The sequence below is a fragment of the Carettochelys insculpta genome, chromosome 20 (genome assembly GCF_033958435.1).
Source record: "Carettochelys insculpta isolate YL-2023 chromosome 20, ASM3395843v1, whole genome shotgun sequence".
Classification (NCBI taxonomy): Eukaryota; Metazoa; Chordata; order Testudines; family Carettochelyidae; genus Carettochelys; species Carettochelys insculpta.
Genome location: NC_134156.1, coordinates 14,815,762 through 14,831,451, shown reverse-complemented (window position 1 = coordinate 14,831,451; position 15,690 = coordinate 14,815,762). Strand labels below are relative to the sequence as shown.

General features: G+C 47.8%; 1 protein-coding gene across 3 annotated transcripts in view; it reads right to left on the bottom strand.

Annotated features, from left to right (window-relative positions):
- HLF (HLF transcription factor, PAR bZIP family member) overlaps window positions 1-15,690 on the bottom strand; it is a 74,742-nt gene that overhangs the window by 13,121 nt on the left and 45,931 nt on the right. For 2 of the 3 annotated variants that reach the window (XM_075014624.1, XM_075014625.1), the window contains exon 3: window positions 10,735-10,955. In XM_075014624.1, coding sequence (XP_074870725.1) covers window positions 10,735-10,955 — 221 coding nt within the window. Of the gene's footprint in view, window positions 1-4,839; window positions 5,725-10,734; window positions 10,956-15,690 lie in introns of those variants that run through there. The other variant, XM_075014623.1, reaches the window with a different exon arrangement.

Here is a 15,690-nt window from a genome sequence, read left to right as displayed (position 1 = left end):
TAGCTGTTGCATCGCCCCCACCCTGTGGAGTAGGTGTGCGCCCCTCCCTGGACATACCTGAGGGTCGCCTGGCGATATCCGGAGATGTCCAGTCCTCGGTCACCTGACTGAAGGAGCGGGAGGGGATCACTATGGTCAGCTCCCCCTCCTTGCTTGGCCAGTCTGTGGTCCCCTCGTCCTCCTGGGTCCCCGATCCGGCGTGCTCCTGCAGCTCCTCCCTGGAGGTGTCCAGGAAAGCCACAGGGGGTGAACTCTCCTGGAGCCCCAGGATGCTCCGTAGCTCCCTGTAGAAGGGGCACGTGGCTGGTCCTGCCCCAGAGCGTCCGACCTGGTCCCTGGCCCAGGCATATCCCTGGCGCAGTTCTTTTACTTTGGAGTGTACCTGCTCTGCGGTACGCTCCGGGTGGCCCCTGGTGTGGAGGCCCATTGCCAGGCAGCCGAAGGCTGCAGCATTGCACCGCTTCACGCCCATGTGGTGCAGGACGTCCTTGTCCTGCCAGAGGCCGAGGAGGTCCCGCAGCTCCTGCTCCATCCAGGAGGGAGCCCTTTTTTTTTCCTCCCCCTGGGAGACTTTGTGGGGGGGGGGCTTGGAGGGGGAGCCATGGGGCCCATGGGGGGGCTGGCTGCTTGCCATGCGGATGCTGGCGCGTGGGGCTGGAGCGCGTGCACAGGCTGCTCCTAGCACGCTCTCAGCTTCCTGCCACGGGTTTCCTGCGTACGTGCAGCTTTAAGGCAGCCGAACGCAGGGACCATAGAGCCCCGCTGCTGCCGGCTGGAGCAGCCCTGCGTTCCAGCTGATCGGCGCCATGGCGGACCCGTATTTCAAAAGAGCAGACTGTGGAGCGCCTACACATGTACCCTTTCGATTTATTATTTCGAAAGGGAGCAATCTTCCTGATAAGGGATTGGAGTTCGTATTTCAAAGTGTGCGCCCCGTTCTTTCGATTTTCTTTCAAAAGACAGGTTTACATGTGTGGATGTTCCTCTCACTCTTTCGAAACAGGGCCATTTATTTTGAAGTTTTTTGCACATGTAGACACAGCTTTAGTGAGGGGACAAAGGACCTAAGCACGGGGGGGTGCATGTGACCCAGTGGGCCAGTGGTGTAACTCACTAATTTTGCACCTCAGGCAAGAATATAAAATTGCTCCTCCTCATGTTTATGTATTCATAATAGTTATTTCGTACAAAAACAGAAAATACATGTATCTCTTAATACATATAATTATAATACAATCTATACATATAATCTATATATTAATACACATAATTATAAAACATCACCATGTCAGGTACTATTAGGTATTCGTTTATAATTGTACTTTGTGCGCTTTTAATGAAGCAAACTCATCAATAATTGCGTTGAAATTAATATTATTCACTACCTCATGTTCTTTTGATAAAATGGGCATATTTGATAATCTCTTCTGACCTGTGGATCCTCGAAGGTAGTTCTTAATTAATTTTAGTTTACCAAAACTTCTTTGGCAAGAAGCCATAGTCACTGGCAAGCAGAGAAATATTCACAGGGCAATTTCCAAATTTGTATAAGGTTCAGACAGATTATATTCATGAATTAACTGCGGAACTTGTCACAGGTGAAATGTTTGGCAACAGCATTAACGCCTAATGTTTAAAACTTTGAATCTCTGATGAAATTGAATTTCCAAGGCACTCAAACCGCTGTCATCTTTAAAACTTTATACTACTGAAAATAGGCATCTTGCAAATTTGAAACATATGTTCCAGGGATGGCCGCAATGACTTGACCACGCAATAAACTCGTAAAGGAGTTAACTGCCTTCTGCTTCAATTCTTAAACTTCAATACAATAACCTTTACGTGGCTCACATTCCCAGTTAAAGTAGTTATCCTGAAAATTGGAAACATTCCTTTAAGGTATTGCCACATTGATATTATCATCGACCTCACAAATAAAACAACTTTTTAAAAATCGGACAAAATCTTTGTTGCAATGCAGATTATTTGAAGAAGTTTGAAAAGATACACCCCTAAGGAAATGGAACCCTGAACAGCGGTCGAAACTGACTGTTCTCAGAACAAGCAGGGGTGCTGATGTGGTGCAAGGCATGAGAAAACACAGCTTCGTAGCTGTCGTAAAATAATTAATTTTCTATATTATTTTTCTGCTCTCCCTCTGATGAGGTTCAACAAAGACAAGTGAAGAGGCCTGTACTTAGGATGTGGGAATCCCAAGCACTGCTACAGGTTGGAGACAGACTGGCTAAACAGCAGCTCTGCAGAAAAGGACCTGGAGATGACAGTGGTTGAGAAGCTGGATATGCGCTGACAGTGTGCTCTGAAATGTGCCCTTGTAGCCAAGGAGACTAACTAACAGCACACTGGGCTGCATTAGTAGGACCACTGCCAGCAGATGGAGGGAACTGATTATTCCCTTCTATTCAGCAACTGGTGAGGCCACATTCGGACTATTACATTCAGTTTTGGGCTCCTTATTACAGAAAGGATACGGATGCATTGAGGAGTGGCCAGCCAAGGGTGACAAAAATGATGAGAGAGCTGGAGAACATGGCTTATGAGAAGAGGCTGAGGGATTTGAGTTTATTTAGTCCAGAGAAGAAACAAGTGAGGGAAGGGGGATGACAGCAGCCTTCAACCCCCTGAAGGCCTTCCACAGAGGGAACTAGGCTATTCTCAGTGATGGAAGATGATGGAAAGAAAGCCTCAGGTTCCAGTGGGGAAGGTCTAGATTAGTTATTGGGAAAAACTATTTCACAAGGACAGTGAAGCACTGGAATGGGTCACCTAAGCTGCGTCTACACTAGCCGGCTAATTCAAAATAGCCGGGCCAACTTCGAAATAGCGCCTGCCACATCCACACGTGCTGAGCGCTATTTCGAAGTTGAAATCAACGTAAGGCGGCGAGACGTAGAAATCGCTATCCCCATCAGAAGATGGGAATAGTGGCCTACTTCGACATTGAACGTCGAAGTAGGACATGTGTAGACGATCCACGTCCCGCAATGTCAAAATAGCAGGGTCCTCCATGGCGGCCATCAGCTGAGGGGTTGAGAGACACTCTGTCCAGCCCCTGAGCCCTCTGGTCACTGCGTGCGGCAGCCCTTTAAAGTTCCCTGCTCCCTTATTTCCTGTGGCAGGAAGCTGAGAGCGTGCAGGCTGTGCACAGATACGTGTACAGCCTGCATGCCCTCCAGATGCCCTGATCCACCACCTAGCATCCATGGCAACCAGCCAGCCCCCCCAAGCACCCACAGGGCACCCCCCCAAGGGGACTCAGGGCTCCCAGCCATCCAGCCAGTGGGCGAAGAGGCAGAGTGGCCCCTCCTGGTCAGACGCCGAGATCCGGGACCTGCTGGAGATCTGGGGCAAGGAGGAGGTACTCCAGGTAATGGGGAGCAAGTGGCAGAACGCAGATGACGCGTTTGCCCGGCTGGCCGAGGTCACCCTGTCCGCACTCCTGACCAGGTCAGAAGTAAGGTCAAGGAGCTGCAGCAGGGTTACGCCTGGGCCTGGGACACAGCCAGCCGGTCTGGGGCTGCCCCCGCCGCTTGCCCCTTTTACAGGGAGCTCAGGGAGATCCTGGGCCCCCGGCACACCACCTCCCCCCGGCCACCCTTGACACCTCGGCCGACGAGCCCCAGCAGGCCCCGGAGCCAGAGTCCGGCCTGAAGGCCAGCCCTGCACCCCAGGGGCCCTCAGAGGAGCCCACCCCTGAGACAGCAGAGAAGGAGGAGGAGGGCGCCAGGGATGGGGGCTCCTCATTGACCTCCCCTCCCGCAGCTCCAGCAGGGCACCCGCCCGACGGGTGCCCCTGGCCGTGGGAGCAGAATGTCAGGTATGTACCCCAGGTACACACCTCTGGGTTAAGGGGCGGGGACAAGGGACATGACCAGGGCCCTCCACACACTCAGCCAGACCACGGCCCCGAGGACAGCAGTGGCACATCCCTCAGAGCCCGTCAGCCCCTGCCCCGCAGGACAGCGCCAAGCCCCATCCCTGGGGATGGGGGGAACAGAACCTCACAGGGTCCTCCCTGGGGGGGGATACCACACCCATCATCAGCATCTCTGAGGGACAGGGAACCAGCAGCAGAGGGGTGGGGGGACATGGGCCACAGGTCAGGGCCCAGACTAATGGCTGTCTCCACTCTTCCCCCCTCTGTTCCACAGCCGCATCATCTGAGGGCCTCAACAGCACAGGCACTGCATCTGTTGTGCCAGACAGCACACCGGGGCCATCGCATCGGGGCAGCCCAGTGACAGAACAGGGACCGGCCCCAGGATGAGCTCGACACCGCTGGAGTCATCCACAGGCGTCCGCTGACCCCCAGCTCCTCGCCAGCCTCCGGCATCAAGTGGAGGTTTTGGAGCACCGCCTGCACATACAGGAGCACCGGCTCCACTCGCAGGAGCGAGCGCTGGCCTGGCGCCAGGAGGCTTGGGAGTCCTTCACGAGGACATTCGAGCGGATTGCTGAGCACATGGCACCCCCTGCTGCTCCGGCCGCCGTCCCTCTGAGCTGCCCTCCACCGGTCCTGGAGCCTGCCGCGGAGGGGGACCATGGGCCTCAGGAACCAGCCCAGCCATACCTGCCAGTTCTTACGGCCCCCACCCAGCCTTGATGGGGCCTCCAGCCCAGATGTGGGTTGCACTCCCCCACACAAGGCGCTGGACAGTAGAGGTGAAGGAGGCCAAGGACTGGGCCCCCCAGACCCCCCTTTGTACGTATTCCCCCATTAATTGTACATAGTTCCCTTGTCCCATCCCCCTTTAGTAGCTGTCCCCCCCGCAATGTACATAGTTCCCCATTAATGTAAAAGTTCACCATTTTGTTTTCAAGAAGGTTCAGTTTATTTACAACAGAACGTGTGGTGGTGTGTGCTCTTCGGTGCTCAGTGGTGTGGGTGTGGGTGTTGGGGCAGGTAGTGTTGTGGAGGGTGTGGGGGGGCAGTGGGAGGCTCACCAGCTGGCCCTGCCAGCATTCACCCCACGGCCTGGTCAAAATGGGCCCGGTTCCCCTCAGGGTCGACTTGACGACTCGGTGCAGCAGGTGGCTGGGTGTAGGCCCTGCCAGCCTCCACAGCCCAGCCCTGCACAAATGCCTCCCCCTTGCTCGCCACCAGGTTGTGGAGTGCGCAGCACGTGCCCACAACCTTGGGGATGTTGGGGAGCCCTGCGTCCAGGCGGGTGAGGAGGCACCTCCAGCGGCCTTTGAGGCGGCCGAAAGTCCTCTCGACCACCTGGCGTGCCTGGTTCAAGTGGGTGTGTTGAACTGCTCCTGGCTGGCACTGAGGTGGCCCGTGTAGGAGCGCATGAGCCAGGGCCAGAGGGGGTATGCCACATCTGTGACAAGGCAGAGGGGCACGGTTGTGTCCCCCAGAGGGATCTCCCGCTGGGGGATGTAGGTCCCCGCCTCCAGCTGGCAGCACAGGCCCGAGTTCCTAAACACCCGCGCATCATGGGTCCTGCCAGGCCAGCCAACATATATGTCCAAGAAGCAGACCCAGCTGTCCACCATGGCCTGGAGGACCACAGAATGGTAGCCCTTCCTATTCAGGAAGCGTCCTCCACTGTGCTCCAGGGCACGGATGGGGATGTGGGTCCCATCTAGAGCCCCGAAGCAATTAGGAAAGCCCAGGCTGGCAAACCCGACAATGGCCGCATCCGGGTCCCCAAACCGCACGAGCCTGTGGAGCAGCAGGGTGTTCATTGTGCGGACCACCTGCAGGGGAAGGACATGAGAGCACCCGTGAGGGGTGTGCAGGGTGTGTCTGGCCCTCCACCTGGGCTCCCCCCCGGCTCCCCCTCCCCACCAGCTCCCCCCTGGGTCCCCCCCAGGCTTCCCCCTCCCCCTGGGGTCCCCTTACATCCATGACAACAGCCCCGACGGTGGCCTTGCCCACACCAAACTGCTATCCTATGGATTGGTAGCTGTCTGGAGCGGTCAGCTTCCAGACAGCGATGCTGACCCATTTCTCAATGGTGAGGGCACGTCACATGGGGGTGTCCTGGTGCCGTAAGGCAGGGGTGAGACACTGGCAGAGCTCGAGGAACGTCTGCCTGCTCATCCAAAAATTCCGGAGCCAGCAGTCGTTGTCCCACTTCCCAAGCACCAGCTGCTCCCACGAGTCTGTGCTAGTGGGGTACCTCCATAGCCGGTGGCATGTTCGGCAGAGGGAGGCTGGGAGGCCTGCATGGTCTGCGGCGGCTTCTTCATCCCCCGAGGACAGCTTTTCTTCTTCTAGTAGAAGATGCTGAGCTGCCTCCTCCATGGCACCAAGCAGGGCGGCCACTGCTCCAGGGGCGGGTGTGTGGGCCTCTGTCTGCTGCTGGGGATCCATGCTGCTTGCACGGGGTGCGAGTGCTTGTGTGCTCTGCAGACCGCGTGCTGTGCAGGCCAAGTCTGCCTGGGAGGGACCCTTTAAGGGAACGGCTTGCTGTTGCCCCAGAAGTGCTAGTCCGCCCTGTGACCCTGTCCACAGCCTTTCCTGGCACCCTTATTTCGATCTGGGCTGCTTTTGTGTGTAGATGCTCCCCTGCGGTGCCTATTTCGATCTAGTGCTGTCCTACGTTGACGTTGAATGTTGACAGCAGCAGCCCTGGAGGATGTGTGGACACTATTCGTCGAAATAGCTTATTTCGATTTCGCTACATCAAAATAAGCTATTTTGATGTAACGTCCCAGTGTAGACGTAGTCCTAGAGAGGTGGTGGAATCTCCATCCTCAGAGGGTGTTTTAAGTCCTGGGTTGACAAAGCCCTGGCTGGGATGACTTAGCTGAGGTTAGTCCTGTTTCTGAGCAGAGGTTTGAACTGTATGGGTGCGTCTACACTTGCATTCCTCTTTCGAGAGAGGTATGCAAATGAGGTAAATCAAAAATGCAAACGAGGGGTAAATTTGCATATTTGGTACCTCATTTGCATATTCTAATTTCAAAATAGCTTCTTTTGAAAGAAGAAAGCCAGTGTAGGTGCTGCTCTTTCGAAAGGAAACCTCATCTTCGAAAGAATCCTTCTTCCCTTTACTTAATAGGAAGAAGGATTCTTTCAATGATGGGGTTTACTTTCGAAAGAGAAGCGTCCACGCTGGCTTTCTTCTTTCAAAAGAAGCTCTTTTGAAATTAGAACATGCAAATGAGGTACCAAATATGCAAATTTATACATCATTTGAATTTTTTATTTACTTCATTTGCGTACCTCTTTTGAAAGAGCAATGCAAGTGTAGACACACCCTATGACTGTGGCTGCTCTGAGCCCTCAGAATTGCTCCAGTGTGACTTGGGGGACTTTTCAGCCCTTCTTCCAACCCAATTCTTCCATGATTCTACAATTACATGTTAAATATTTTTAAAATGATATTTTGCATTAGGAGTCATATATTTTTAAAATGCCTCCCAGAAATGTATGCACTGTGATGAATTAAAAAAAGGCTTGTGTCTTTCGATTTACAGACCTATCACCAAGAGTGTTAAGTGTCACACATATTTTGAAGTCAAAAGTGTGTCTCTCTTTCATAAGTTACAATATAAGTGGTCATCAGTCCTTAGGACACCAGAAATATTTCTTTAAAATATAACCTTGCTTCTTATGCAAAGAGATCCAACTGCTTTACACAGAACAGGCTTTCTGAAGGCAAGAAAACCAACCAGTGGGTGAAGTGAAGGGGGAAAGGCAAATAGAAAGAATTTGCAATGCATTTTACAAAGAAAAAAAAAGCCCTCCCTCCACCTAAAACCCACCCTGATTGGGCCAACCACATTGGAAATATTTCCCATTTTCCCGTGCACACTAAATCCACAACCAAATGAACAGCTGGATTATTATACCTTGAACACCTTGCTCTGGGAATTCCTAGACAACATAAGTTTATGAAACTTTCTGCTTAGATTTCCTGGGCCCTAGACCAGGGGTGGCCAACCTTTTTTCCCATGGGGAAGGGGGCACATAGCAATTTTTAACATGTTCCAGGGGCTGAACACAAAATAGACCCAAACCTGTGCCCCATCCTCCCCACCCCCAGGCTTAAAACCCTCACAGCCACAAACCACGCTCCTCTGCCCCCAAGCTTCAACCCCTTGCAGCCCCAAACCACTCCCCCCGACCCCACCTCACATGAGCAGCCGAGCTCTGGTGCGTTGCTGCTGCTGTCCCACTGCTCCTCTGCCAGGCTGCTGCCACAGTCTCCTTCTCCTCCCTGTATTTCCCCCCGCCCCAAATTGCAGCATGGGCATGGGCAGGCCCTACCTTGCCAGGCTAAGCTAATGGAACTCAATTTAACTAGTTTAACAGCCATCCAATTACACTGAGTTCCATTTCAGTGCGGCAAGGCAGGGCAGAGAGCCAGCCAGAGGAGGAGTCAGGCAGAGGTGACAGTGTCTGGAGCCGCAAACGGCTCCACCTCCTTAAAGAGCCACATGTGGCTCAGCCAGAGCCACCCATTCATCATTTAAAAATGGTGCCACTGCCATCTCAGCTACACCCCCTGAACCGTGCCTCACTCGCCTCGCCCTTGTTACAGCTCTGCCCGGTGCACTCCCCCCATGTGTAGCCCCTCATCTCAATGGAGTTTTAAGAGTGTCACCACAAGCAGACTTTGTCACAGTAAGCACACTAACAGGAAATCTTCATCAAGAAAGGCTGTAGCCAAAGACATGAATTTTTTTTCCCCACACTTTAACCACGATGAATCTGGTCCTGACAACACTTTCCTGAGACAAAAACAGCCTATGATGACAGCCCCTTCCTCTGGTGCCATCAGTCCACTGTAAACACACACCGGCTGTGTACGTGAGGCCTGATCAAAGCCCAGTGCAGTCCTTGGAAAGATTTCCATTAATGTCAGCTGGCTCAGGATCCACCTCTTGGGAAATGGCAGCAGTTCAATGCCAGGCACTATGCCAGGTCATCATGGAAGCGACATACCAATAGCATTTTCCATGTAAAAACGAGTTGGCCCAGGTTTTCAGTAAAACGTATCACCTAATTATGCTATTGGGGATCCCTTCTTTTTGTTAATGTATTTGTGGCTTAGGGATGGGAGCCAGGGGGCAGGCACAGACCATGTCTGTCTGTTGCTAAACAGAACTATACGTCAAATTCACACTTTGAAACCCTGACAATATGGTTCAGTAATGAGAGAGCTGCCATCAAGTCTTCTTTAAAGAGAGTTTTTAATTTGCTCTGTGATGTCTCAGATACTTGAAAAGTTTTCTGTCCGCTCCCCCTCCCTGGATTTTGCCTGTGACTTTGGCAACCTTCAAAAGGAGATGAAATTATTGTTCTTTGTTTGAGTGCTAGTGTTTTCCTCCCTGATGTGAGGATGTTTTGAGACCAGGATTCTTAAGTATAGCTGCAATCAGCAGAATAAGTATACAAATACCGTGATAGCGTAGGTCCTATGTAAATAGCCAAAAACCCATGCTCCTGAAGCATATTATATGTTTTAAACTATGTATTTACATACTCAGGTATATATATGTGTGCATCAATGTTCCCTGGAAGCTAAGCCCTCGTGCAGCCACTCAGGAGATATTCAGATGCTGTCCAGAGGATCAGCAGGGTGCCCACAGTAAAGTTTTGTTTTTCTACTGGTGCACATTCACACATATCTCGGTGCACAGAAAAATTTCATTCTTCACTTGAATGGAAGAAATCTGCACATAGATGGAAAACACGAAAGGGAACATTGGTAGCTGATTTAGAATCATTGTACAGGTTGAACCACTTGCATCTGGCACCCTTGGGACCTGACTAGTGCTGAACCAGAGAATATGCCAGACCACAGAAGGTCAATATCATCTAGCAGCATTACCAACACTTCCTCTATTTACTGTGATCTTAGAAGACACTGAGGAGTAAATTAGAGCTAAATATCAGAGCACAACATTGAGAGCCAGGACATGTGGCTGGAAACAAACTTTATGGGACCACAGGATACGGCCACACCCATGATAAGTGGTTCTCCAGCTAACAAAAACCATGTCAGATTATGGATGTTGCTGGACCACAGAGTGATGGATTAAAGAGTTTCAACCTGTACCACATTTTACTAGACTTAGTTTAACCTTTTCCTCTTCAATTTAGGGAAAGTGGTGTAACAGCCCATTGTTCATACACAGCATTAAGGTGCACAACAGAGAGAGCTTCACTTATCATTTATCAGGCACATGTTCAGTATTCATTCATGCTGGGTGCATTTCATTAAGGGGCAGGCTGCTTTATATCCCACTTAAGGCACTAGTGTGGAATACGTCGTGCCTTAGTGTCTCTGTCCTGCGATCTGCCCCCTTCTTGGAATAAGACATAACAAGATCCCAACTGAGATCAGGGACTAGGCACCATAGAGACTTATATAAGAGTTGGTCTGTGCTTCAAAGAGTTTACAGTCTAAGTATACAAAACAGACAGAAGGAAAGCAGAATTAGCCTATTTCATACATGGGAAAGTGAGGTTTAGAGAGTTTAAGTGACTTGTTCTAGGTCATACAGGAAGTTTTCTGGCCGATCTGCTATATTTCAGTCTGGTGCCTTCTCCCGAAAGGCATCCTTCCCTTCATACCTGCTCTGATCGCAATCTCACACAAATTTCCTCATTGCGCTATTTCCACTGGCCTCAAAGGAGTGACTCCTGATTCACATCTGAGCAGGAGAATAGATTTAGGTTTCAAATATTCATTTGAGACAACAACTTCCACATTTTGTCCCCTTACAGCCTGATCACCAGTTCCAATTTACCTTCAGATCTTCCGGAATGAAGACTTTACGAGCTTTCTTAATCATCGGCTGTGGCTTGAGTTCTTCCTCAGAGAACTTGCGTTTACGAGGGTCAAACATTTCCTGGCCAGGAATGCTGGAGAGAGCAAGATCTGCAGGGTCAGGCTCATAGCCCACAGGAACTTGTATTGTCTCAGGATCGACAGGACTTGGCGTGTTACGATTAGTTGGCAAGATCTGACCTAGGGCAACAGAAGACGGGTTTTAAGATGTGTTTAACAGAAAACAAATAGCATCTTTTCACTTGAAAGGCAGAGGATCTCGAAATTCAATACAAGCAATAAGTCATTAAGCCTTCAAATATCTCTGAGAGAACTCTGTTTATTAAGTATAAGAATATCCATTTTATATAGGGTTACACAGCTCCAGAGAGTTTCAGGACAGTATTTTCAGATGTACCTTCTAATTTTCATTGCTTTCATATCTAGGTGCCCAGTGTGGGACCTCCCTAATCCAACAGGATGGGTAATGCTTCATTGCTGAAGATCAGGCTTTTGGCACCTCAAATTGGGAACATAAAATTTAAGGTTCCCTGATGGACATTGAATATGTTAGCCCATGATACCTAAGAAAGGCATTATAGTTAGGAATAGAACCACAAGGCTCTGACTCTGAGTCACCTGCTCTATGCACTCAACAAAACAGTCTTTCCTACTCTTCTCATAAGCAAATTTATTTACTTAGTGCTTTTAAGCAAAGGATAAATTTAGTTTGGAACCAAACAGTGTATCATGTTTCCAGCAGAACATACAATGACTGGTGCAAAAGCTACCAGGCTTTCTTAAAATACCTCATCTGTGACTGTGCAACAGGGCTGTAAAAAGTCCAGTTTCATCATGAAATTCTATTAGAGATATTCTGAATGTATCTAGAAACGTTAAGAACTATGGTGACTACCTGCAGAAGGGAAAGAGCATGGGTGTACGCCCTTTTACTCTTTTCTGATGTATGGAAAGGGCCTGTACACCGAAAAGGGTTTTAACTTCTTGTTTTTATACTATTGATTCTCATCTTTCCTGTTTTTGATGGCTACTGTGAGGGCAGGTCTATACGAGACCTTCAGTCGATTGTAAATAACGCAATTCCAGCTACAGCAATTGCACAGCTGTAATCAACATATCTATGATCGACTTATCTGGCCATCCTCACTGAGGGAGATCGATGGCAGAAACTCTCCCATCAACTTGCTCCTTGTGAGAATGAGGAGTGCAGGGGTCGACTGTTGAACCCAAACAGTTAGATTCCATGCGTCCCCACTAGGCACATGAAATCAAAACCTGGGTAGTCGATCTCCTGGGTAGTGTAGATGTACCCGGAGAACTAGACAATTGTTTCTTTGCAGAGGTACAGGGAATGCCTGAATCTTTAATAGTAATAGATTTTTTCCTCCTAAATGATTTTATGGAGCTTAATAAGTACAAAAACTAAAGAGTTTTAAACAATCTGACTAAAAGAACCTTTTTCCTGTTCTCACTGCTCAGGTTGGATTCTGTTTCGCCCTATTTACATTGGGAAAAGTTCGCACCAGTGTTTCCACGCCAAGGGAACTATGCAGGTGCAAACTTATAATATGATGCATTTTCATAGAATCATAGGAATGGAAGGGATCTCAAGAAGTCAACAATCCAGTCACTTGTAGTTGTGGTGGCCTATATTACCTAAACAATCCCTAACAGCAGTGTTCCCTGAAAGCTGAGCACTTGAGCCCAGGAGAGATTCAGGTGCCAGTCAGATAACTGACAGAGAGCCCATAGCTGGCAGCATGTATTTCTACTGGTGATGCACAACCACATGTGGCTTGGTGAACATAACAAAATTTATTCTGACCATGGATGGAAAAAATTAGAGGGCACAGTGCCTGACAGGTGTCTGTCTAACCTGTTCTTAAAAATCTCCAGTGATGGGAATTCTACTACCTCTCTAAGCAATTTATTCCAGTGCTTAACTATCTTAACTACTTACAAGTTTTTCCTGACATCCACTCTAAACCTCCATTGCTGCAGTTCAAGTTAATTGCTTCTCCTATGCTCTCACGCCATTTCTACACAGGCCACTTTCTTTGAAAGTGGCACGGTAATACACAACCTGAAATATACTAATGAGGCACGGATGCAAATTCCCCACGCCTCATTAGCATAACGTCATGTGATTTGGAGTCCAGAAGACCGTTCTTCCAGACTCCAAAACGTTGTGTAGAAGCACAGCCCTGGGGGAGCTTCCGGAAGGAAGTCCTTCTTCCGGAAACTCCCCTGGGGGCCACGCTTCTAAACGGCATTTTGTAGTCCCGAAGAACGGTCTTCTGGACTCCAAATCATGTGACCGTATGCTAATGAGGCACAGGGAATTTGTATCCGTGCCTCATTAGTATATTTCAGGCCATGTATTACCATGCCACTTTCGAAGAAAGTGGCCTGTGTAGAAATGGCCTCAGAGATTATTTCCTTCCTTCTCCCTCCCTTCTTTTATGTACTTGCAAACTGTTCGGCCCCCTCTCAATCTTCTGTTCTCCAGACTAAAGAAACCCAATTTTTCAATCTTCCCTCACGAACCTTGTTTCCTAGACTTTTAATGCTTTTTTGCTGCTCTTCTCAGGACTTTCTGCAATTTGCCCACATCTTTTACTAACACAAAATCTATTACCCATACAACAAGAAATTTTATGGACTTCCGTTCATCCTGGGGCAATCCTGCAGCCACCATGTGGGCAGTATTCCTGTTGAACTCTTGGTTAATAACATAAGTCAATGTTTCAAAAATATGTAGGTTAGGTACTAACATGTAAGATTTTTCAAAAGCATCTCAGTGACTTAGGAATACAAGTCGACTTCAGACTTAGCGGCCTAACCAAAGAGGCTTCCATTTTTGAAAATGTTGGCCATCATTATTATACTTGCTATAGCAGTAGGGTCATTTTGGTTTTAGAGACATGACTTTCACAATAACTTTACGAACATACTGTTATTTTTTGTAACATCTTCATATTTCTATACTCCATTGTCATATTTCCTCTACAACTTAATACCTAAAATCTTCACTCTTCAGTGTCATTTCTAACTGCAACTCAAGAGAATTTTTTGCAGTGTCATTTTTATTATTGCATATAAATGCTAGTAAGACTGTGTGGATATTGCATAAGACAAGATTTTGGTCTCAGCAAGCACGCATGGCTTTAACAGTACCCATCTTAAAATAGCACCATCAACTTCAGATGCTAAGAAAGGCTAGAACAGACTCAGGAGAAGAAAAAAGGTGGATCAAAGGAATTTAAAAGAAAGAAAGGAAGAAAATGTGAACAATTCAGAAACCAGTGCTATACCAACAGTGGAATGGTTCCTTATCTCTGTAAGGATATGGCCAAGATCCCATTGTTGAAAATTGGACATTTCCTGTTGTGGTTCATTAACAAAACCAGAAAAGAAAAAAAAAAATTCCAGTGCATAACCACATGGGTAACAGCAACCCAGCTGTATAGCACACGCCTGACAAATCTACCACTACTAACCACAGTCTCAATCTAAAAAGCATGAGAGCATACACGCTGCCATGGGAGAGTTACAGACTGTTTCTGAGCACCATGCTAGTTGACTTTTCACCGTGATGCATGATTAGTAGATTTCTTTCTTCATAGCACAGCGATGAAAACTCAAGTCACATGTCTTCTAGCAACAGAAGCAAAATGAAGCCAAAAGCTTAAGAATAGAAACACAGTGCACTAGATTTTTGGTTGCTTGAAAGAAAGTCAAGAAGAAAAGATGTCCAGGTCCTCTGAATAGACAGTACACAGTTTGAAACAGCTTTGATTAAATCATTTTTGTCTAAAACATTTTGGCTGTGTCTACACTAAAAAAATAATTTGAAGTTGTTTATTTCGAAGTTCAGCATCTACACACACCCTACTTTGAAGTTAAACTTCGAAGTAGGGCACTAGTTCATTCCCAGGAATGGAGTAAGGACTTCCAAGTTGGGCTTCTTACTTTGAGGCTAACTTTGAAATAAGGGAAAAGGTGTGTAGACTCTCTGCTGGCTACTTTAAAGTAGTGCCTAACTGTTCATAGTGTAGACACAGCCTTTCTGTCTTTTTTAAGGTAAGGGGGATAAGGCCAGTTTATTAATTCCAAAGGTGATTGTTTATAGCTAATCTCATTTCAGCTACATGATGGTGTGGGCAGCAGAAACTGGTTTATTCAAATGATTAAATGCAGGCAAACTTCATTTGATATTAGTACATCTGTATTTGTCAGAACAGAAGAGACAGGTATTTTCTAACACTAACATATAGATCTTAAAAATTTTATATTAAATGAACCCAAACCACAAGTGTGAATACTTTTAAATATTTATTTTGGGGGAGGAGGAAGGGTGTTCACAAAACAGAGTAGATTTTAAAATGGCCCCAACTTTCTAATGAATCTGAATCAAATGAGAGGCTTTGAATAATTCTGGACTTTGAAATGTTAACTATCTAGATTAAACTCATTTGTATTTATGGTACTTATATGGATGCTTTACCATAGCATCAGAGGCTTAAACTCAGCACTCCAGCCATATTTGCCCCCATTTTGCAGATAGGGCACAGAGATCAAATGACTTGACTACTGTACCTTCCTTAAACACATCCCTCAAATACAAAATCATAGAATCATAGAACCCTAGAACTGGAAGGAACCTCAGAGGTCATCTAGTGTAGTTCCCTGCCCTCTTGGCAGGACCAACACCATCTAGATCATCCCCAATAGGTGTCTGTCTAACCTGCTCTTAAATATCTCTATGATGGAGATTCTACAACCTCCATATATAACTTATTCCAGTGTTCAATCACCCTGACAATTAGGAGGTTTTTTCTAATGTGTAATCTAAATCTGCCTTGCTGCCGTTTAAGCCCATTGCTCCTTGTCCTATCCTCAGAAGCCAAGGAGA